Source organism: Onthophagus taurus, chromosome 1 (assembly GCF_036711975.1).
Source record: "Onthophagus taurus isolate NC chromosome 1, IU_Otau_3.0, whole genome shotgun sequence".
Classification (NCBI taxonomy): Eukaryota; Metazoa; Arthropoda; class Insecta; order Coleoptera; family Scarabaeidae; genus Onthophagus; species Onthophagus taurus.
Genome location: NC_091966.1, coordinates 7,965,938 through 7,988,166, shown reverse-complemented (window position 1 = coordinate 7,988,166; position 22,229 = coordinate 7,965,938). Strand labels below are relative to the sequence as shown.

Genomic DNA, 22,229 nt, shown 5'->3' with positions numbered 1-22,229 from the left:
CTCCTCCTTAACTGATATTGCTGGAGATACAGGCGATTCTGCTTTTATTTCTTTTTCAGTCGGTGTGACTTCAAGTTCAGCAACTGATGGTTTTCTGTATTTTGGAGATACAGGCGATTCTGCTTTTATTTCTTTTTCAGCGAGTGTGATATCAAGTTCAGCAACTGATGGTAATCTGTCTTTCGGAGATACAGGCGAATCTGCTTTTATTTCTTTTTCAGCCGGAGCGATTTCAACTTTTTCTATCGTTACCTTCTTCTCATTAACTGATATTGCTGGAGATACAGGCGATTCTGCTTTTACTTCTTTTTCAGCCGGAGCAATTTCAACTTTTTCTATCGCTACCTTCTCCTCCTTAACTGATATTGCTGGAGATACAGGCGATTCTGCTTTTATTTCTTTTTCAGTCGGTGTGACTTCAAGTTCAGCAACTGATGGTTTTCTGTATTTTGGAGATACAGGCGATTCTGCTTTTATTTCTTTTTCAGCGAGTGTGATATCAAGTTCAGCAACTGATGGTATTCTGTCTTTCGGAGATACAGGCGATTCTGCTTTTAATTCTTTTTCAGCCCGAGCGATTTCAAGCTTTTCAATCGTTACCTTCTCCTCCTTAACACATATTGCTCGAGATACAGGAGATTCTGCTTTTACTTCTTTTTCAGCCGGAGCAATTTCAACTTTTTCTATCGCTACCTTCTCCTCCTTAACTGATATTGCTGGAGATACAGGCGATTCTGCTTTTATTTCTTTTTCAGTCGGTGTGACTTCAAGTTCAGCAACTGATGGTTTTCTGTATTTTGGAGATACAGGCGATTCTGCTTTTATATCTTTTTCAGCCGGTGTGATTTCAAGTTCAGCAACTGATGGTTTTCTCTCTTTCGGAGATACAGGCGATTCTGCTTTTATTTCTTTTTCAGCCGGTGTGATTTCAAGTTCAGCAACTGATGGTTTTCTCTCTTTCGGAGATACAGGAGATTCTGCTTTTATTTCTCCTTCAGCCGGTGTGATTTCAAGTTTCTCAATCACTACCTTCTCCTCCTTAAATGATATTGCTGGAGATACAGGCGATTCTGCTTTTATTTCTTTTTGAGCCGGTGTGACTTCAAGTTCAGCAACTGATGGTTTTCTGTCTTTCGGAGATATAATCGTTTCGGCTTTAACATCTTTTTCAGCAGGTGTAATTTCAAGTTCAGCAACTGATGGTTTTCTGTCTTTCGGAGATACGGGCGATTCTGCTTTTATTTCTTTTTCAGCCGGTGTGATTTCAAGTTCAGCAACTGATGGTTTTCTCTCTTTCGGAGATACAGGAGATTCTGCTTTTATTTCTCCTTCAGCCAGTGTGATTTCAAGTTTCTCAATCACTACCTTCTCCTCCTTAAATGATATTGCTGGAGATACAGGCGATTCTGCTTTTATTTCTTTTTCAGCCGGTGTGATTTCAAGTTTTTCAATCGCTTCCTTCTCCTCCTTAACTGATATTGTTGGAGATACAGGCGATTCTGCCTTTATTTCTTTTTCAGCCGGTGTGATTTCAAGTTTTTCAATCGCTTCCTTCTCCTCCCTAACTGATATTGTTGGAGATACAGGCGATTCTGCCTTTATTTCTTTTTCAGCCGGTGTGATTTCAAGTTTTTCAATCGCTTCCTTCTCTTCCTTAACTGATATTGTTGGAGATACAGGCGATTCTGCCTTTATTTCTTTTTCAGCCGGTGTGATTTCAAGTTTTTCAATCGCTTCCTTCTCCTCCTTAACTGATATTGTTGGAGATACAGGCGATTCTGCCTTTATTTCTTTTTCAGTCGGTGTGATTTCAAGTTTTTCAATCGCTTCCTTCTCCTCCTTAACTGATATTGCTGGAGATACAGGCGATTCTGCTTTTATTTCTTTTTGAGCCGGTGTGACTTCAAGTTCAGCAACTGATGGTTTTCTTTCTTTCGGAGAAATAGGCGATTCTGCTTTTATTTCTTTTTCTGCCGGTGTGATTTCAAGTTCAGCAACTGATGGTTTTCTGTCTTTCGGAGATACAGGCGATTCTGCTTTTATTTCTTTTTCAGTCGGTGTGACTTCAAGTTCAGCAACTGATGGTTTTCTGTATTTTGGAGATACAGGCGATTCTGCTTTTATTTCTTTTTCAGCGAGTGTGATATCAAGTTCAGCAACTGATGGTAATCTGTCTTTCGGAGATACAGGCGAATCTGCTTTTATTTCTTTTTCAGCCGGAGCGATTTCAACTTTTTCTATCGCTACCTTCTCCTCCTTAACTGATATTGCTGGAGATACAGGCGATTCTGCTTTTATTTCTTTTTCAGTCGGTGTGACTTCAAGTTCAGCAACTGATGGTTTTCTGTATTTTGGAGATACAGGCGATTCTGCTTTTATTTCTTTTTCAGCGAGTGTGATATCAAGTTCAGCAACTGATGGTATTCTGTCTTTCGGAGATACAGGCGATTCTGCTTTTAATTCTTTTTCAGCCCGAGCGATTTCAAGCTTTTCAATCGTTACCTTCTCCTCCTTAACACATATTGCTCGAGATACAGGAGATTCTGCTTTTATATCTTTTTCAGCCGGTGTGATTTCAAGTTCAGCAACTGATGGTTTTCTGTCTTTCGGAGATACAGGCGATTCTGCTTTTATATCTTTTTCAGCCGGTGTGATTTCAAGTTCAGCAACTGATGGTTTTCTCTCTTTCGGAGATACAGGCGATTCTGCTTTTATTCCTTTTTCAGACGGTGTGATTTCAAGTTCAGCAACTGATGGTTTTCTTTCTTTCGGAGAACTAGGCGATTCTGCTTTTATTTCTTTTTCAGCCGGTGTGATTTCAAGCTTCTCAATCGCTTCCTTCTCCTCCCTAACTGATATTGTTGGAGATACAGGCGATTCTGCCTTTATTTCTTTTTCAGCCGGTGTGATTTCAAGTTTTTCAATCGCTTCCTTCTCCTCCTTAACTGATATTGTTGGAGATACAGGCGATTCTGCCTTTATTTCTTTTTCAGCCGGTGTGATTTCAAGTTTTTCAATCGCTTCCTTCTCCTCCTTAACTGATATTGTTGGAGATACAGGCGATTCTGCCTTTATTTCTTTTTCAGTCGGTGTGATTTCAAGTTTTTCAATCGCTTCCTTCTCCTCCTTAACTGATATTGCTGGAGATACAGGCGATTCTGCTTTTATTTCTTTTTGAGCCGGTGTGACTTCAAGTTCAGCAACTGATGGTTTTCTTTCTTTCGGAGAAATAGGCGATTCTGCTTTTATTTCTTTTTCTGCCGGTGTGATTTCAAGTTCAGCAACTGATGGTTTTCTGTCTTTCGGAGATACAGGCGATTCTGCTTTTATTTCTTTTTCAGTCGGTGTGACTTCAAGTTCAGCAACTGATGGTTTTCTGTATTTTGGAGATACAGGCGATTCTGCTTTTATTTCTTTTTCAGCGAGTGTGATATCAAGTTCAGCAACTGATGGTAATCTGTCTTTCGGAGATACAGGCGAATCTGCTTTTATTTCTTTTTCAGCCGGAGCGATTTCAACTTTTTCTATCGCTACCTTCTCCTCCTTAACTGATATTGCTGGAGATACAGGCGATTCTGCTTTTATTTCTTTTTCAGTCGGTGTGACTTCAAGTTCAGCAACTGATGGTTTTCTGTATTTTGGAGATACAGGCGATTCTGCTTTTATTTCTTTTTCAGCGAGTGTGATATCAAGTTCAGCAACTGATGGTATTCTGTCTTTCGGAGATACAGGCGATTCTGCTTTTAATTCTTTTTCAGCCCGAGCGATTTCAAGCTTTTCAATCGTTACCTTCTCCTCCTTAACACATATTGCTCGAGATACAGGAGATTCTGCTTTTATATCTTTTTCAGCCGGTGTGATTTCAAGTTCAGCAACTGATGGTTTTCTGTCTTTCGGAGATACAGGCGATTCTGCTTTTATATCTTTTTCAGCCGGTGTGATTTCAAGTTCAGCAACTGATGGTTTTCTCTCTTTCGGAGATACAGGCGATTCTGCTTTTATTCCTTTTTCAGACGGTGTGATTTCAAGTTCAGCAACTGATGGTTTTCTTTCTTTCGGAGAACTAGGCGATTCTGCTTTTATTTCTTTTTCAGCCGGTGTGATTTCAAGCTTCTCAATCGCTACCTTCTCCTCCTTAACTGATATTGCTGGAGATAAAGGCGATTCTGCTTTTATTTCTTTTTCAGCCGGCGTGACTTCAAGTTCAGCAACTGATGGTTTTCTATCTTTCGGAGAAACAGGCGATTCTGCTTTTATTTCTTTTTCAGCCGGTGTGATTTCAAGTTCAGTAACTGATGGTTTTCTGTCTTTCGGAGATACAGGCGATTCCGCTTTTATATCTTTTTCAGCCGGTGTGATTTCAAGTTCTTTAATCACTACCTTCTCCTCCTTAACTGATATTGCTAGAAATACAGGCGATTCTGCTTTTATTTCCCTTTCAGCCGGTGTCACTTCAAGTTCAGCAAGTGATGGTTTTCTTTCTTTCGGAGAAATAGGCGATTCTGCTTTTATTTCTTTTTCAGCCGGTGTGACTTCAAGTTCAGCAACTGATGGTTTTCTATCTTTCGGAGAAACAGGCGATTCTGCTTTTATATCTTTTTCAGCCGGTGTGATTTCAAGTTCAGCAAGTGATGGTTTTCTTTTTTTCGGAGAAATAGGCGATTCTGCTTTTATTTCTTTTTCAGCCGGTGTGACTTCAAGTTCAGCAACTGATGGTTTTCTATCTTTCGGAGAAACAGGCGATTCTGCTTTCATATCTTTTTCAGCCGGTGTGATTTCAAGTTCTTTAATCACTACCTTCTCCTCCTTAACCGATATTGCTGGAGATACAGGCGATTCTGCTTTTATTTCTTTTTGAGCCGGTGTGACTTCAAGTTCAGCAACTGATGGTTTTCTTTCTTTCGGAGAAATAGGCGATTCTGCTTTTATTTCTTTTTCAGCCGGTGTGATTTCAAGTTTTTCAATCGCTTCCTTCTCCTCCTTAACTGATACTGCTGGAGATACAGGCGATTCTACTTTTATTTCTTTTTCAGCTGGTCTGATTTCAAGTTTTTCAATCGCTTCCTTCTCCTCCTTAAATGATATTGCTGGAGATACAGGCGATTCTGCTTTTATTTCCTTTTCAGCCGGTGTGATTTCAAGTTCAGCAACTGATAGTTTTCTGTCTTTCGGAGATACAGGCGATTCTGCTTTTATTCCTTTTTCAGACGGTGTGATTTCAAGTTCAGCAACTGATGGTTTTCTGTCTTTCGGAGATACAGGCGATTCTGCTTTTATTCCTTTTTCAGACGGTGTGATTTCATGTTCAGCAACTGATGGTTTTCTGTCTTTTGGAGATACAGGCGATTCTGTTTTTATATCTTTTTCAGCCGGTGTGATTTCAAGTTCTTTAATCGCTACCTTCTCCTCCTTAACTGATATTGCTTGAGATACAGGCGATCCTGCTTTTATTTCTTTTTCAGCCGGTATGATCTCACGTTCCTCAACCGCCACCTTCTCCTCCTTAAATGATATTGCTGGAGATACAGGCGATTTTGCTTTTATTTCCCTTTCAGCCGGTGTCACTTCAAGTTCAGCAAGTGATGGTTTTCTTTCTTTCGGAGAAATAGGAGATTCTGCTTTTATATCTTTTTCAGCCGGTGTGATTTCAAGCTTCTCAATCGCTACCTTCTCCTCCTTAACTGATATTGCTGGAGATAAAGGCGATTCTGCCTTTATTTCTTTTTCAGCCGGTGTGACTTCAAGTTCAGTAACTGATGGTTTTCTATCTTTCGGAGAAACAGGCGATTCTGCTTTTATTTCCTTTTCAGCCGGTGTGATTTCAAGTTCAGAAACTGATGGTTTTCTATCTTTCGGAGAAACAGGCGATTCTGCTTTTATTTCCCTTTCAGCCGGTGTTACTTCAAGTTCAGCAAGTGATGGTTTTCTTTCTTTCGGAGAAATAGGCGATTCTGCTTTTATTTCTTTTTCTGCCGGTGTGACTTCAAGTTCAGCAACTGATGGTTTTCTTTCTTTCGGAGAAACAGGCGATTCTGCTTTTATTTCTTTTTCAGCAGGTGTGGTTTCAAGCTTCTCAATCGCAACCTTCTCCTTCTTAACTGATATTGCTGGAGATACAGGCGATTCTGCTTTTATTTCTTTTTCTGCCGGTGTGATTTCAAGCTTCTCAATCGCTACCTTCTCCTCCTTAACTGATATTGCTGGAGATACAGGCGATTCTGCTTTTATTCCTTTTTCAGACGGTGTGATTTCAAGTTTAGCAACTGATAGTTCTCTGTCTTTCGGAGATACAGGCGATTCTGCTTTTATTCCTTTTTCAGACGATGTGATTTCAAGTTCAGTAACTGATGGTTTTCTGTCTTTCGGAGATACAGGCGATTCTGTTTTTATATCTTCTTCAGCCGGAGCGATTTCAAGTTCAGCAACTGATGGTTTCCTTTCTTTCGGAGAAACAGGCGATTCTGCTTTTATTTCTTTTTCAGCCGGTGTGATTTCAAGCTTCTCAATCGCTACCTTCTCCTCCTTAACTGATATTGCTGGAGAAACAGGCGACTCTGTTTTTATTTCTTTTTCAGCCGCTGTGATTTCAAGTTCAGCAACTGATGGTTTTCTGTCTTTTGGAGATACGGGCGATTCTGCTTTTATTCCTTTTTCAGACGGTGTGATTTCAAGTTCAGCAACTGATGGTTTTCTTTCTTTCGGAGAACTAGGCGATTCTGCTTTTATTTCTTTTTCAGCCGGTGTGATTTCAAGTTCAGCAAGTGATGGTTTTCTTTCTTTCGGAGAAATAGGCGATTCTGCTTTTATTTCTTTTTCAGCCGGTGTGATTTCAAGTTCAGCAACTGATGGCTTTCTGTCTTTCGGAGATACAGGCGATTCTGCTTTTATTCCTTTTTCAGACGGTGTGATTTCAAGTTCAGCAACTGATGGTTTTCTTTCTTTCGGAGAACTAGGCGATTCTGCTTTTATTTCTTTTTCAGCCGGTGTGATTTCAAGCTTCTCAATCGCTACCTTCTCCTCCTTAACTGATATTGCTGGAGATACAGGCGATTCTGCTTTTATTTCCCTTTCAGCCGGTGTCACTTCAAGTTCAGCAAGTGATGGTTTTCTTTCTTTCGGAGAAATAGGCGATTCTGCTTTTATTTCTTTTTCAGCCGGTGTGACTTCAAGTTCAGCAACTGATGGTTTTCTATCTTTCGGAGAAACAGGCGATTCTGCTTTTATATCTTTTTCAGCCGGTGTGATTTCAAGTTCAGCAAGTGATGGTTTTCTTTCTTTCGGAGAAATAGGCGATTCTGCTTTTATTTCTTTTTCAGCCGGTGTGACTTCAAGTTCAGCAACTGATGGTTTTCTATCTTTCGGAGAAACAGGCGATTCTGCTTTTATATCTTTTTCAGCCGGTGTGATTTCAAGTTCAGCAAGTGATGGTTTTCTTTCTTTCGGAGAAATAGGCGATTCTGCTTTTATTTCTTTTTCAGCCGGTGTGATTTCAAGTTCAGCAACTGATGGTTTTCTATCTTTCGGAGAAACAGGCGATTCTGCTTTTATTTCTTTTTCAGCAGGTGTGGTTTCAAGTTCTTTAATCGCTACCTTCTCCTCCTTAACTGATATTGCTGGAGATACAGACGATTCTGCTTTTATTTCTTTTTCTGTCGGTGTGATTTCAAGTACATCAACTGATGGTTTTCTTTCTTTCGGAGAACTAGGCGATTCTGCTTTTATTTCTTTTTCAGCCGGTGTGATTTCAAGCTTCTCAATCGCTACCTTCTCCTCCTTAACTGATATTGCTGGAGATAAAGGCGATTCTGCTTTTATTTCTTTTTCAGCCGGCGTGACTTCAAGTTCAGCAACTGATGGTTTTCTATCTTTCGGAGAAACAGGCGATTCTGCTTTTATTTCTTTTTCAGCACGTGTGATTTCAAGCTTCTCAATCGCTACCTTCTCCTCCTTAACTGATATTGCTGGAGATACAGGCGATTCTGCTTTTATTTCCCTTTCAGCCGGTGTCACTTCAAGTTCAGCAAGTGATGGTTTTCTTTCTTTCGGAGAAATAGGCGATTCTGCTTTTATTTCTTTTTCTGCCGGTGTGACTTCAAGTTCAGCAACTGATGGTTTTCTTTCTTTCGGAGAAACAGGCGATTCTGCTTTTATTTCTTTTTCAGCAGGTGTGGTTTCAAGCTTCTCAATCGCAACCTTCTCCTCCTTAACTGATATTGCTGGAGATACAGGCGATTCTGCTTTTATTTCCTTTTCAGACGGTGCGATTTCAAGTTCAGCAACTGATGGTTTTCTGTCTTCCGGAGATACAGGCGATTCTGTTTTTATTTCATTTTCAGACGGTGTCACTTCAAGTTCAGCAACTGATGGTTTTCTTTCTTTCGGAGAAACAGGTGATTCTGCTTTTATTTCTTTTTCAGCCGGTGTGATTTCAAGTTCTTTAATCGCTACCTTCTCCTCCTTAACTGATATTGCTGGAGATACAGACGATTCTGCTTTTATTTCTTTTTCTGTCGGTGTGATTTCAAGTACATCAACTGATGGTTTTCTTTCTTTCGGAGAAATAGGCGATTCTGCTTTTATATATTTTTCAGCCGGTGTGATTTCAAGTTCAGCAACTGATGGTTTTCTATCTTTCGGAGCTACAGGCGATTCCGCTTTTATATCTTTTTCAGCTGGTGTGATTTCAAGTTCTTTAGTCACTACCTTCTCCTCTTTAACTGATATTGCTGGAGATACAGGCGATTCTGCTTTTATTTCCATTTCAGCCGGTGTGACTTCAAGTTCAGCAACTGATGGTTTTCTATCTTTCGGAGAAACAGGCGATTCTGCTTTTATTTCTTTTTCAGCCGGTGTTATTTCAAGTTCAGCAACTGATGGTTTTCTCTCTTTCTGAGAAATAGGCGATTCTGCTTTTATTTCTTTTTCTGCCGGTGTGATTTCAAGTTCTTTAGTCACTACCTTCTCCTCCTTAAATGATATTGCTGGAGATACAGGCGATTCTGCTTTTATTTCCTTTTCAACCGGTGTCACTTCAAGTTCAGCAACAGATGGTTTTCTTTCTTTCGGAGAAACAGGCGATTCTGCTTTTATTTCTTTTTCAGCCGGTGTGATTTCAAGCTTCTCAATCGCTACCTTATCCTCCTTAACTGATATTGCTGGAGATACAGGCGATTCTGCTTTTATTTCTTTTTCTGCCGGTGTGACTTCAAGTTCGGCAACTGATGGTTTTCTCTCTTTCGGAGAAACAGGCGATTCTGCTTTTATTTCTTTTTCAGCAGGTGTTATTTCAAGCTTCTCAATCGCTACCTTCTCCTCCTTAACTGATATTGCTGGAGATACAGGCGACTCTGTTTTTATTTCTTTTTCAGCCGCTGTGATTTCAAGTTCAGCAACTGATGGTTTTCTATCTTTCGGAGAAACAGGCGATTCTGCTTTTATTTCTTTTTCAGCCGGTGTGATTCCAAGTTCAGCAAGTGATGGTTTTCTTTCTTTCGGAAAAATAGGCGATTCTGCTTTTATTTCTTTTTCAGCCGGTGTGATTTCAAGTTCAGCAACTGATGGCTTTCTGTCTTTCGGAGATACAGGCGATTCTGCTTTTATTCCTTTTTCAGACGGTGTGATTTCAAGTTCAGCAACTGATGGTTTTCTTTCTTTCGGAGAACTAGGCGATTCTGCTTTTATTTCTTTTTCAGCCGGTGTGATTTCAAGCTTCTCAATCGCTACCTTCTCCTCCTTAACTGATATTGCTGGAGATAAAGGCGATTCTGCTTTTATTTCTTTTTCAGCCGGCGTGACTTCAAGTTCGGCAACTGATGGTTTTCTATCTTTCGGAGAAACAGGCGATTCTGCTTTTATTTCTTTTTCAGCACGTGTGATTTCAAGCTTCTCAATCGCTACCTTCTCCTCCTTAACTGATATTGCTGGAGATACAGGCGATTCTGCTTTTATTTCCCTTTCAGCCGGTGTCACTTCAAGTTCAGCAAGTGATGGTTTTCTTTCTTTCGGAGAAATAGGCGATTCTGCTTTTATTTCTTTTTCAGCCGGTGTGACTTCAAGTTCAGCAACTGATGGTTTTCTATCTTTCGGAGAAACAGGCGATTCTGCTTTTATATCTTTTTCAGCCGGTGTGATTTCAAGTTCAGCAAGTGATGGTTTTCTTTCTTTCGGAGAAATAAGCGATTCTGCTTTTATTTCTTTTTCAGCCGGTGTGACTTCAAGTTCAGCAACTGATGGTTTTCTATCTTTCGGAGAAACAGGCGATTCTGCTTTTATATCTTTTTCAGCCGGTGTTATTTCAAGTTCAGCAACTGATGGTTTTCTTTCTTTCGGAGAAACAGGCGATTCTGCTTTTATTTCTTTTTCAGCCGGTGTGATTTCAAGCTTCTCAATCGCTACCTTCTCCTCCTTAACTGATATTGCTGGAGATACAGGCGATTCTGCTTTTATTTCCTTTTCAGCCGGTGTGAATTCAAGTTCAGCAACTGATGGTTTTCTGTCTTTCGGAGAAACAGGCGATTCTGCTTTTATTTCTTTTTCAGCAGGTGTTATTTCAAGCTTCTCAATCGCTACCTTCTCCTCCTTAACTGATATTGCTGGAGATACAGGCGATTCTGCTTTTATTTCCTTTTCAGCCGGTGTGAATTCAAGTTCAGCAACTGATGGTTTTCTGTCTTTCGGAGAAACAGGCGATTCTGCTTTTATTTCTTTTTCAGCCGGTGTGATTTCAAGTACAGCAACTGATGGTTTTCTTTCTTTCGGAGAAATAGGCGATTCTGCTTTTATTTCTTTTTCAGCCGGTGTGAATTCAAGTACAGCAACTGATGGTTTTCTTTCTTTCGGAGAAACAGGCGATTCTGCTTTTATTTCTTTTTCAGCCGGTGTGATTTCAAGTACAACAACTGATGGTTTTCTTTCTTTCGGAGAAACAGGCGATTCTGCTTTTATTTCTTTTTCAGCCGGTGTGATTTCAAGTACAGCAACTGATGGTTTTCTTTCTTTCGGAGATACAGGCGATTCTGCTTTTATTTCCTTTTCAGCCGGTGTCACTTCAAGTTCAGCAACTGATGGTTTTCTTTCTTTCAGAGAAACAGGCGATGCTGCTCTTATTTCTTTTTCAGCCGGTATAATCTCAAGTTCCTCAACCGCCACCTTCTCCCCCTTAACTGATATTGCTGGAGATACAGGCGATTCTGCCTTTATTTCCCTTTCAGCCGGTGTCACATCAAGTTCAGCAAGTGATGGTTTTCTTTCTTTCGGAGAAATAGGCGATTCTGCTTCTATTTCTTTTTCAGCAGGTGTGATTTCAAGCTTCTCAATCGCTACCTTCTCCACCTTAACTGATATTGCTGGAGATACAGGCGATTCTGCTTTTATTTCCTTTTCAGCCGGTGTCACTTCAAGTTCAGCAACTGATGGTTTTCTTTCTTTCGGAGAAACAGGCGATTCTGCTTTTATTTCTTTTTCAGCCGGTGTGATTTCAAGCTTCTCAATCGCTACCTTATCCTCCTTAACTGATATTGCTGGAGATACAGGCGATTCTGCTTTTATTTCTTTTTCTGCCGGTGTGACTTCAAGTTCGGCAACTGATGGTTTTCTCTCTTTCGGAGAAACAGGCGATTCTGCTTTTATTTCTTTTTCAGCAGGTGTTATTTCAAGCTTCTCAATCGCTACCTTCTCCTCCTTAACTGATATTGCTGGAGATACAGGCGATTCTGCTTTTATTTCCTTTTCAGCCGGTGTGAATTCAAGTTCAGCAACTGATGGTTTTCTGTCTTTCGGAGAAACAGGCGATTCTGCTTTTATTTCTTTTTCAGCCGGTGTGATTTCAAGTACAGCAACTGATGGTTTTCTTTCTTTCGGAGAAATAGGCGATTCTGCTTTTATTTCTTTTTCAGACGGTGTGATTTCAAGTTCAGCAACTGATGGTTTTCTTTCTTTCGGAGAAACAGGTGATTCTGCGTTTATTTCTTTTTCAGCCGGTGTGATTTCAAGTTCAGCAACTGATGGTTTTCTGTCTTTCGGAGATACAGGCGATTCCGCTTTTATTTCTTTTTCAGCCGGTATAATCTCAAGTTCCTCAACCGCCACCTTCTCCTCCTTAACTGATATTGCTGGAGATACAGGCGATTCTGCTTTTATTTCCTTTTCAGCCGGTGTCACTTCAAGTTCAGCAACTGATGGTTTTCTTTCTTTCAGAGAAACAGGCGATTCTGCTCTTATTTCTTTTTCAGCCGGTATAATCTCAAGTTCCTCAACCGCCACCTTCTCCCCCTTAACTGATATTGCTGGAGATACAGGCGATTCTGCTTTTATTTCCCTTTTAGCCGGTGTCACTTCAAGTTCAGCAAGTGATGGTTTTCTTTCTTTCGGAGAAATAGGCGATTCTGCTTCTATTTCTTTTTCAGCAGGTGTGATTTCAAGCTTCTCAATCGCTACCTTCTCCACCTTAACTGATATTGCTGGAGATACAGGCGATTCTGCTTTTATTTCCTTTTCAGCCGGTGTCACTTCAAGTTCAGCGACTGATGGTTTTCTTTCTTTCGGAGAAACAGGTGATTCGGCTTTTATTTCTTTTTCAGTCGGTGTGATTTCAAGTTCAGCCACTGATGGTTTTCTGTCTTTCGGAGATACAGGCGATTCCGCTTTTATATCTTTTTCAGCCGGTGTGATTTCAAGTTCTTTAGTCACTACCTTCTCCTCTTTAACTGATATTGCTGGAGATATAGGCGATTCTGCTTTTATTTCCCTTTCAGCCGGTGTGACTTCAAGTTCAGCAACTGATGGTTTTCTTTCTTTCGGAGAAATAGGCGATTCTGCTTTTATTTCTTTTTCTGCCGGTGTGATTTCAAGTTCTTTAGTCACTACCTTCTCCTCCTTAACTGATATTGCTGGAGATACAGGCGATTCTGCTTTTATTTCCTTTTCAACCGGTGTCACTTCAAGTTCAGCAACTGATGGTTTTCTTTCTTTCGGAGAAATAGGCGATTCTGCTTTTATTTCTTTTTCTGCCGGTGTGATTTCAAGTTCTTTAGTCACTACCTTCTCCTCCTTAACTGATATTGCTGGAGATACAGGTGATTCTGCTTTTATTTCCTTTTCAACCGGTGTCACTTCAAGTTCAGCGACTGATGGTTTTCTTTCTTTCGGAGAAACAGGTGATTCGGCTTTTATTTCTTTTTCAGCCGGTGTGATTTCAAGTTCAGCCACTGATGGTTTTCTGTCTTTCGGAGATACAGGCGATTCCGCTTTTATATCTTTTTCAGCCGGTGTGATTTCAAGTTCTTTAGTCACTACCTTCTCCTCTTTAACTGATATTGCTGGAGATACAGGCGATTCTGCTTTTATTTCCCTTTCAGCCGGTGTGATTTCAAGTTCTTTAGTCACTACCTTCTCCTCTTTAACTGATATTGCTGGAGATACAGGCGATTCTGCTGTTATTTCTTTTTCAGCAGGTGTCACTTCAAGTTCAGCAACTGATGGTTTTCTTTCTTTCGGAGAAATAGGCGATTCTGCTTTTATTTCTTTTTCTGCTGGTGTGATTTCAAGTTCTTTAATCACTACCTTCTCCTCCTTAACTGATATTGCTGGAGATACAGGCGACTCTGCTTTTATTTCCTTTTCAACCGGTGTCACTTCAAGTTCAGCAACTGATGGTTTTCTCTCTTTCGGAGAAACAGGCGATTCTGCTTTTATTTCTTTTTCAGCAGGTGTTATTTCAAGCTTCTCAATCGCTACCTTCTCCTCCTTAACTGATATTGCTGGAGATACAGGCGATTCTGCTTTTATTTCTTTTTCTGCCGGTGTGACTTCAAGTTCGGCAACTGATGGTTTTCTCTCTTTCGGAGAAACAGGCGATTCTGCTTTTATTTCTTTTTCAGCAGGTGTTATTTCAAGCTTCTCAATCGCTACCTTCTCCTCCTTAACTGATATTGCTGGAGATACAGGCGATTCTGCTTTTATTTCCTTTTCAGCCGGTGTGAATTCAAGTTCAGCAACTGATGGTTTTCTGTCTTTCGGAGAAACAGGCGATTCTGCTTTTATTTCTTTTTCAGCCGGTGTGATTTCAAGTACAGCAACTGATGGTTTTCTTTCTTTCGGAGAAATAGGCGATTCTGCTTTTATTTCTTTTTCAGACGGTGTGATTTCAAGTTCAGCAACTGATGGTTTTCTTTCTTTCGGAGAAACAGGTGATTCTGCGTTTATTTCTTTTTCAGCCGGTGTGATTTCAAGTTCAGCAACTGATGGTTTTCTGTCTTTCGGAGATACAGGCGATTCCGCTTTTATTTCTTTTTCAGCCGGTATAATCTCAAGTTCCTCAACCGCCACCTTCTCCTCCTTAACTGATATTGCTGGAGATACAGGCGATTCTGCTTTTATTTCCTTTTCAGCCGGTGTCACTTCAAGTTCAGCAACTGATGGTTTTCTTTCTTTCAGAGAAACAGGCGATTCTGCTCTTATTTCTTTTTCAGCCGGTATAATCTCAAGTTCCTCAACCGCCACCTTCTCCCCCTTAACTGATATTGCTGGAGATACAGGCGATTCTGCTTTTATTTCCCTTTCAGCCGGTGTCACTTCAAGTTCAGCAAGTGATGGTTTTCTTTCTTTCCGAGAAATAGGCGATTCTGCTTCTATTTCTTTTTCAGCAGGTGTGATTTCAAGCTTCTCAATCGCTACCTTCTCCACCTTAACTGATATTGCTGGAGATACAGGCGATTCTGCTTTTATTTCCTTTTCAGCCGGTGTCACTTCAAGTTCAGCGACTGATGGTTTTCTTTCTTTCGGAGAAACAGGTGATTCGGCTTTTATTTCTTTTTCAGCCGGTGTGATTTCAAGTTCAGCCACTGATGGTTTTCTGTCTTTCGGAGATACAGGCGATTCCGCTTTTATATCTTTTTCAGCCGGTGTGATTTCAAGTTCTTTAGTCACTACCTTCTCCTCTTTAACTGATATTGCTGGAGATATAGGCGATTCTGCTTTTATTTCCCTTTCAGCCGGTGTGACTTCAAGTTCAGCAACTGATGGTTTTCTTTCTTTCGGAGAAATAGGCGATTCTGCTTTTATTTCTTTTTCTGCCGGTGTGATTTCAAGTTCTTTAGTCACTACCTTCTCCTCCTTAACTGATATTGCTGGAGATACAGGCGATTCTGCTTTTATTTCCTTTTCAACCGGTGTCACTTCAAGTTCAGCAACTGATGGTTTTCTTTCTTTCGGAGAAATAGGCGATTCTGCTTTTATTTCTTTTTCTGCCGGTGTGATTTCAAGTTCTTTAGTCACTACCTTCTCCTCCTTAACTGATATTGCTGGAGATACAGGCGATTCTGCTTTTATTTCCTTTTCAACCGGTGTCACTTCAAGTTCAGCGACTGATGGTTTTCTTTCTTTCGGAGAAACAGGTGATTCGGCTTTTATTTCTTTTTCAGCCGGTGTGATTTCAAGTTCAGACACTGATGGTTTTCTGTCTTTCGGAGATACAGGCGATTCCGCTTTTATATCTTTTTCAGCCGGTGTGATTTCAAGTTCTTTAGTCACTACCTTCTCCTCTTTAACTGATATTGCTGGAGATACAGGCGATTCTGCTTTTATTTCCCTTTCAGCCGGTGTGATTTCAAGTTCTTTAGTCACTACCTTCTCCTCTTTAACTGATATTGCTGGAGATACAGGCGATTCTGCTGTTATTTCTTTTTCAGCAGGTGTCACTTCAAGTTCAGCAACTGATGGTTTTCTTTCTTTCGGAGAAATAGGCGATTCTGCTTTTATTTCTTTTTCTGCTGGTGTGATTTCAAGTTCTTTAATCACTACCTTCTCCTCCTTAACTGATATTGCTGGAGATACAGGCGACTCTGCTTTTATTTCCTTTTCAACCGGTGTCACTTCAAGTTCAGCAACTGATGGTTTTCTTTCTTTCGGAGAAACAGGCGATTCTGCTTTTATTTCTTTTTCAGCCGGTGTGATTTCAAGCTTCTCAATCGCTACCTTCTCCTCCTTAACTGATATTGCTGGAGATACAAGCGATTCTGCTTTTATTTCCTTTTCTGCCGGTGTGACTTCAAGTTCAGCAACTGATGGTTTTCTGTCTTTCGGAGATACAGGCGATTCTGCTTTTATTCCTTTTTCAGCCGGTGTGATTTCAAGTTCAGCAACTGATGGTTTTCTTTCTTTCGGAGAAATAGGCGATTCTGCTTTTATTTCTTTTTCAGCCGGTGTGATTTCAAGTTCAGCAACTGATGGTTTTCTGTCTTTCGGAGATACAGGCGATTCCGCTTTTATTTCTTTTTCAGCCGGTGTGATTTCAAGTACAGCAACTGATGGTTTTCTTTCTTTCGGAGAAACAGGCGATTCCGCTTTTATTTCTTTTTCAGACGGTGTGATTTCAAGTTCAGCAACTGATGGTTTTCTGTCTTTCGGAGATACAGGCGATTCCGCTTTTATATCTTTTTCAGCCGGTGTGATTTCAAGTTCTTTAGTCACTACCTTCTCCTCCTTAACTGATATTGCTGGAGATACAGGCGATTCTGCTTTTATTTCCTTTTCAGCCGGTGTCACTTCAAGTTCAGCAACTGATGGTTTTCTTTCTTTCGGAGAAACAGGCGATTCTGCTCTTATTTCTTTTTCAGCCGGTATAATCTCAAGTTCCTCAACCGCCACCTTCTCCCCCTTAACTGATATTGCTGGAGATACAGGCGATTCTGCTTTTATTTCCCTTTCAGCCGGTGTTACTTCAAGTTCAGCAAGTGATGGTTTTCTTTCTTTCGGAGAAATAGGCGATTCTGCTTTTATTTCTTCTTCAGCCGGTGTGACTTCAAGGTCAGCAACTGATGGTTTTCTGTCTTTCGGAGATACAGGCGATTCCGCTTTAATATCTTTTTCAGCCGGTGTGATTTCAAGTTCTTTAATCACTACCTTCTCCTCCTTAACTGATATTGCTGGAGATACAGGCGATTCTGCTTTTATTTCTTTTTCAGCCGGTGTGATTTCAAGTTCAGCAACTGTTGGTTTTCTGTCTTTCGGAGATACAGGCGATTCTGCTCTTATTTCTTTTTCAGCCGGTATAATCTCAAGTTCCTCAACCGCCACCTTCTCCCTCTTAACTGATATTGCTGGAGATACAGGCGATTCTGCTTTTATTTCCCTTTCAGCCGGTGTCACTTCAAGTACAGCAACTGATGGTTTTCTTTCTTTCGGAGAAATAGGCGATTCTGCTTTTATTTCTTCTTCAGCCGGTGTGACTTCAAGTTCAGCAACTGATGGTTTTCTATCTTTCGGAGAAACAGGCGATTCTGCTTTTATTTCTTTTTCAGACGGTGTGATTTCAAGTTCAGCAACTGATGGTTTTCTTTCTTTCGGAGAAACAGGTGATTCTGCTTTTATTTCTTTTTCAGCCGGTGTGATTTCAAGTTCTTTAATCACTACCTTCTCCTCCTTAACTGATATTGCTGGAGATACAGGCGATTCTGCTTTTATTTCCTTTTCAGCCGGTGTCACTTCAAGTTCAGCAACTGATGGTTTTCTTTCTTTCAGAGAAACAGGCGATTCTGCTCTTATTTCTTTTTCAGCCGGTATAATCTCAAGTTTCTCAACCGCCACCTTCTCCCCCTTAACTGATATTGCTGGAGATACAGGCGATTCTGCTTTTATTTCCCTTTCAGCCGGTGTCACTTCAAGTTCAGCAAGTGATGGTTTTCTTTCTTTCGGAAAAATAGGCGATTCTGCTTTTATTTCCTTTTCAGCCGGTGTCACTTCAAGTTCAGCAACTGATGGTTTTCTTTCTTTCGGAGAAACAGGTGATTCTGCTTTTATTTCTTTTTCAGTCGGTGTGATTTCAAGTTCAGCAACTGATGGTTTTCTGTCTTTCGGAGATACAGGCGATTCCGCTTTTATATCTTTTTCAGCCGGTGTGATTTCAAGTTCTTTAGTCACTACCTTCTCCTCTTTAACTGATATTGCTGGAGATACAGGCGATTCTGCTTTTATTTCCCTTTCAGCCGGTGTGACTTCAAGTTCAGCAACTGATGGTTTTCTATCTTTCGGAGAAACAGGTGATTCTGCTTTTATTTCTTTTTCAGCCGGTGTGATTTCAAGTTCAGCAACTGATGGTTTTCTGTCTTTCGGAGATACAGGCGATTCTGCTCTTATTTCTTTTTCAGCCGGTATAATCTCAAGTTCCTCAACCGCCACCTTCTCCCTCTTAACTGATATTGCTGGAGATACAGGCGATTCTGCTTTTATTTCCCTTTCAGCCGGTGTCACTTCAAGTACAGCAACTGATGGTTTTCTTTCTTTCGGAGAAATAGGCGATTCTGCTTTTATTTCTTCTTCAGCCGGTGTGACTTCAAGTTCAGCAACTGATGGTTTTCTATCTTTCGGAGAAACAGGCGATTCTGCTTTTATTTCTTTTTCAGACGGTGTGATTTCAAGTTCAGCAACTGATGGTTTTCTTTCTTTCGGAGAAACAGGTGATTCTGCTTTTATTTCTTTTTCAGCCGGTGTGATTTCAAGTTCAACAACTGATGGTTTTCTGTCTTTCGGAGATACAGGCGATTCCGCTTTTATATCTTTTTCAGCCGGTGTGATTTCAAGTTCTTTAATCACTACCTTCTCCTCCTTAACTGATATTGCTGGAGATACAGGCGATTCTGCTTTTATTTCCTTTTCAGCCGGTGTCACTTCAAGTTCAGCAACTGATGGTTTTCTTTCTTTCAGAGAAACAGGCGATTCTGCTCTTATTTCTTTTTCAGCCGGTATAATCTCAAGTTTCTCAACCGCCACCTTCTCCCCCTTAACTGATATTGCTGGAGATACAGGCGATTCTGCTTTTATTTCCCTTTCAGCCGGTGTCACTTCAAGTTCAGCAAGTGATGGTTTTCTTTCTTTCGGAGAAATAGGCGATTCTGCTTTTATTTCCTTTTCAGCCGGTGTCACTTCAAGTTCAGCAACTGATGGTTTTCTTTCTTTCGGAGAAACAGGTGATTCTGCTTTTATTTCTTTTTCAGCCGGTGTGATTTCAAGTTCAGCAACTGATGGTTTTCTGCCTTTCGGAGATACAGGCGATTCCGCTTTTATATCTTTTTCAGCCGGTGTGATTTCAAGTTCTTTAGTCACTACCTTCTCCTCTTTAACTGATATTGCTGGAGATACAGGCGATTCTGCTTTTATTTCAATTTCAGCCGGTGTGACTTCAAGTTCAGCAACTGATGGTTTTCTATCTTTCGGAGAAACAGGTGATTCTGCTTTTATTTCTTTTTCAGCCGGTGTGATTTCAAGTTCAGCAACTGATGGTTTTCTGTCTTTCGGAGATACAGGCGATTCTGCTTTTATTTCTTTTTCAGCCGGTGTGATTTCAAGTTCAGCAACTGATGGTTTTCTTTCTTTCGGAGATACAGGCGATTCTGCTTTTATTTCTTTTTCAGCCGGTGTGATTTCAAGTTCAGCAACTGATGGTTTTCTATCTTTCGGAGAAACAGGCGATTCTGCTTTTATTTCTTTTTCTGCCGGTGTGATTTCAAGTTCTTTAGTCACTACCTTCTCCTCCTTAACTGATATTGCTGGAGATACAGGCGATTCTGCTTTTATTTCCTTTTCAACCGGTGTCACTTCAAGTTCAGCAACTGATGGTTTTCTTTCTTTCGGAGAAACAGGCGATTCTGCTTTTATTTCTTTTTCAGCCGGTGTGATTTCAAGCTTCTCAATCGCTACCTTCTCCTCCTTAACTGATATTGCTGGAGATACAGGCGATTCTGCTTTTATTTCCCTTTCAGCCGGTGTCACTTCAAGTTCAGCAAGTGATGGTTTTCTTTCTTTCGGAGAAATAGGCGATTCTGCTTTTATTTCTTTTTCAGCCGGTGTGATTTCAAGTTCAGCAACTGATGGTTTTCTTTCTTTCGGAGATACAGGCGATTCTGCTTTTATTTCTTTTTCAGCCGGTGTGATTTCAAGTTCAGCAACTGATGGTTTTCTATCTTTCGGAGAAACAGGTGATTCTGCTTTTATTTCTTTTTCAGTCGGTGTGATTTCAAGTTCAGCAACTGATGGTTTTCTGTCTTTCGGAGATACAGGCGATTCCGCTTTTATATCTTTTTCAGCCGGTGTGATTTCAAGTTCTTTAGTCACTACCTTTTCCTCCTTAACTGATATTGCTGGAGATACAGGCGATTCTGCTTTTATTTCCTTTTCAGCCGGTGTCACTTCAAGTTCAGCAACTGATGGTTTTCTTTCTTTCGGAGAAACAGGTGATTCTGCTTTTATTTCTTTTTCAGCCGGTGTGATTTCAAGTTCAGCAACTGACGGTTTTCTGTCTTTCGGAGACACAGGCGATTCCGCTTTTATATCTTTTTCAGCCGGTGTGATTTCAAGTTCAGCAACTGTTGGTTTTCTGTCTTTCGGAGATACAGGCGATTCTGCTCTTATTTCTTTTTCAGCCGGTATAATCTCAAGTTCCTCAACCGCCACCTTCTCCCCCTTAACTGATATTGCTGGAGATACAGGCGATTCTGCTTTTATTTCCCTTTCAGCCGGTGTCACTTCAAGTTCAGCAAGTGATGGTTTTCTTTCTTTCGGAGAAATAGGCGATTCTGCTTTTATTTCTTTTTCAGCCGGTGTGATTTCAAGTTCAGCAACTGATGGTTTTCTTTCTTTCGGAGAAACAGGTGATTCTGCTTTTATTTCTTTTTCAGCCGGTGTGATTTCAAGTTCAGCAACTGATGGTTTTCTGTCTTTCGGAGATACAGGCGATTCCGCTTTTATATCTTTTTCAGCCGGTGTGATTTCAAGTTCTTTAGTCACTACCTTTTCCTCCTTAACTGATATTGCTGGAGATACAGGCGATTCTGCTTTTATTTTCTTTTCAGCCGGTGTCACTTCAAGTTCAGCAACTGATGGTTTTCTTTCTTTCGGAGAAACAGGCGATTCTGCTTTTATTTCTTTTTCAACAGGTGTGATTTCAAGCTTCTCAATCGCTACCTTCTCCTCCTTAACTGATATTACTGGAGATACAGACGATTCTGCTTTTATTTCTTTTTCTGTCGGTGTGATTTCAAGTACATCAACTGATGGTTTTCTTTCTTTAGGAGAAATAGGCGATTCTGCCTTTATACCTTTTTCAGCCGGTATGACTTCAAGTTCAGCAACTGATGGTTTTCTATCTTTCGGAGAAACAGGCGATTCTGCTTTTATTTCTTTTTCAGCAGGTGTGACTTCAAGTTCAGCAACTGATGGTTTTCGTTCTTTCGGAGAAACAGGCGATTCTGCTTTTATTTCTTTTTCTGCCGGTGTGATTTCAAGCTTCTGAATCGCTACCTTCTCCTCCTTAACTGACATTGCTGGAGATACAGGCGATTCTGCTTTTATTTCCTTTTCAGCCGGTGTCACTTCAAGTTCAGCAACTGATGGTTTTCGTTCTTTCGGAGAAACAGGCGATTCTGCTTTTATTTCTTTTTCTGCCGGTGTGATTTCAAGCTTCTGAATCGCTACCTTCTCCTCCTTAACTGATATTGCTGGAGATACAGGCGATTCTGCTTTTATTTCCTTTTCAGCCGGTGTGATTTCAAGTTCAGCAACTGTTGGTTTTCTGTCTTTCGGAGATACAGGCGATTCTGCTCTTATTTCTTTTTCAGCCGGTATAATCTCAAGTTCCTCAACCGCCACCTTCTCCCCCTTAACTGATATTGCTGGAGATACAGGCGATTCTGCTTTTATTTCCCTTTCAGCCGGTGTCACTTCAAGTTCAGCAACTGATGGTTTTCTTTCTTTCGGAGAAACAGGTGATTCCGCTTTTATATCTTTTTCAGCCGGTGTGATTTCAAGTTCTTTAGTCACTACCTTTTCCTCCTTAACTGATATTGCTGGAGATACAGCCGATTCTGCTTTTATTTCCTTTTCAGCCGGTGTCACTTCAAGTTCAGCAACTGATGGTTTTCTTTCTTTCGGAGAAACAGGCGATTCTGCTTTTATTTCCTTTTCAGCCGGTGTCACTTCAAGTTCAGCAACTGATGGTTTTCTTTCTTTCGGAGATACAGGCGATTCCGCTTTTATATCTTTTTCAGCCGGTGTGATTTCAAGCTTCTCAATCGCTACCTTCTCCTCCTTAACTGATATTGCTGGAGATACAGACGATTCTGCTTTTATTTCTTTTTCTGTCGGTGTGATTTCAAGTACATCAACTGATGGTTTTCTTTCTTTAGGAGAAATAGGCGATTCTGCCTTTATACCTTTTTCAGCCGGTATGACTTCAAGTT

At 40.5% G+C, this 22,229-nt stretch overlaps 1 protein-coding gene across 8 annotated transcripts in view; it reads right to left on the bottom strand.

Annotated features, from left to right (window-relative positions):
• The window catches only part of LOC111414889 (titin-like), an 86,082-nt gene that overhangs the window by 46,151 nt on the left and 17,702 nt on the right, over positions 1–22,229 (bottom strand). For 7 of the 8 annotated variants that reach the window (XM_071196188.1, XM_071196192.1, XM_071196190.1 and 4 more), the window contains exon 1: positions 1–22,229. This exon is cut by the window's left edge and continues 12,430 nt beyond it; it is cut by the window's right edge. In XM_071196188.1, the coding sequence (XP_071052289.1) occupies positions 1–22,229 (22,229 nt within the window). The other variant, XM_071196179.1, reaches the window with a different exon arrangement.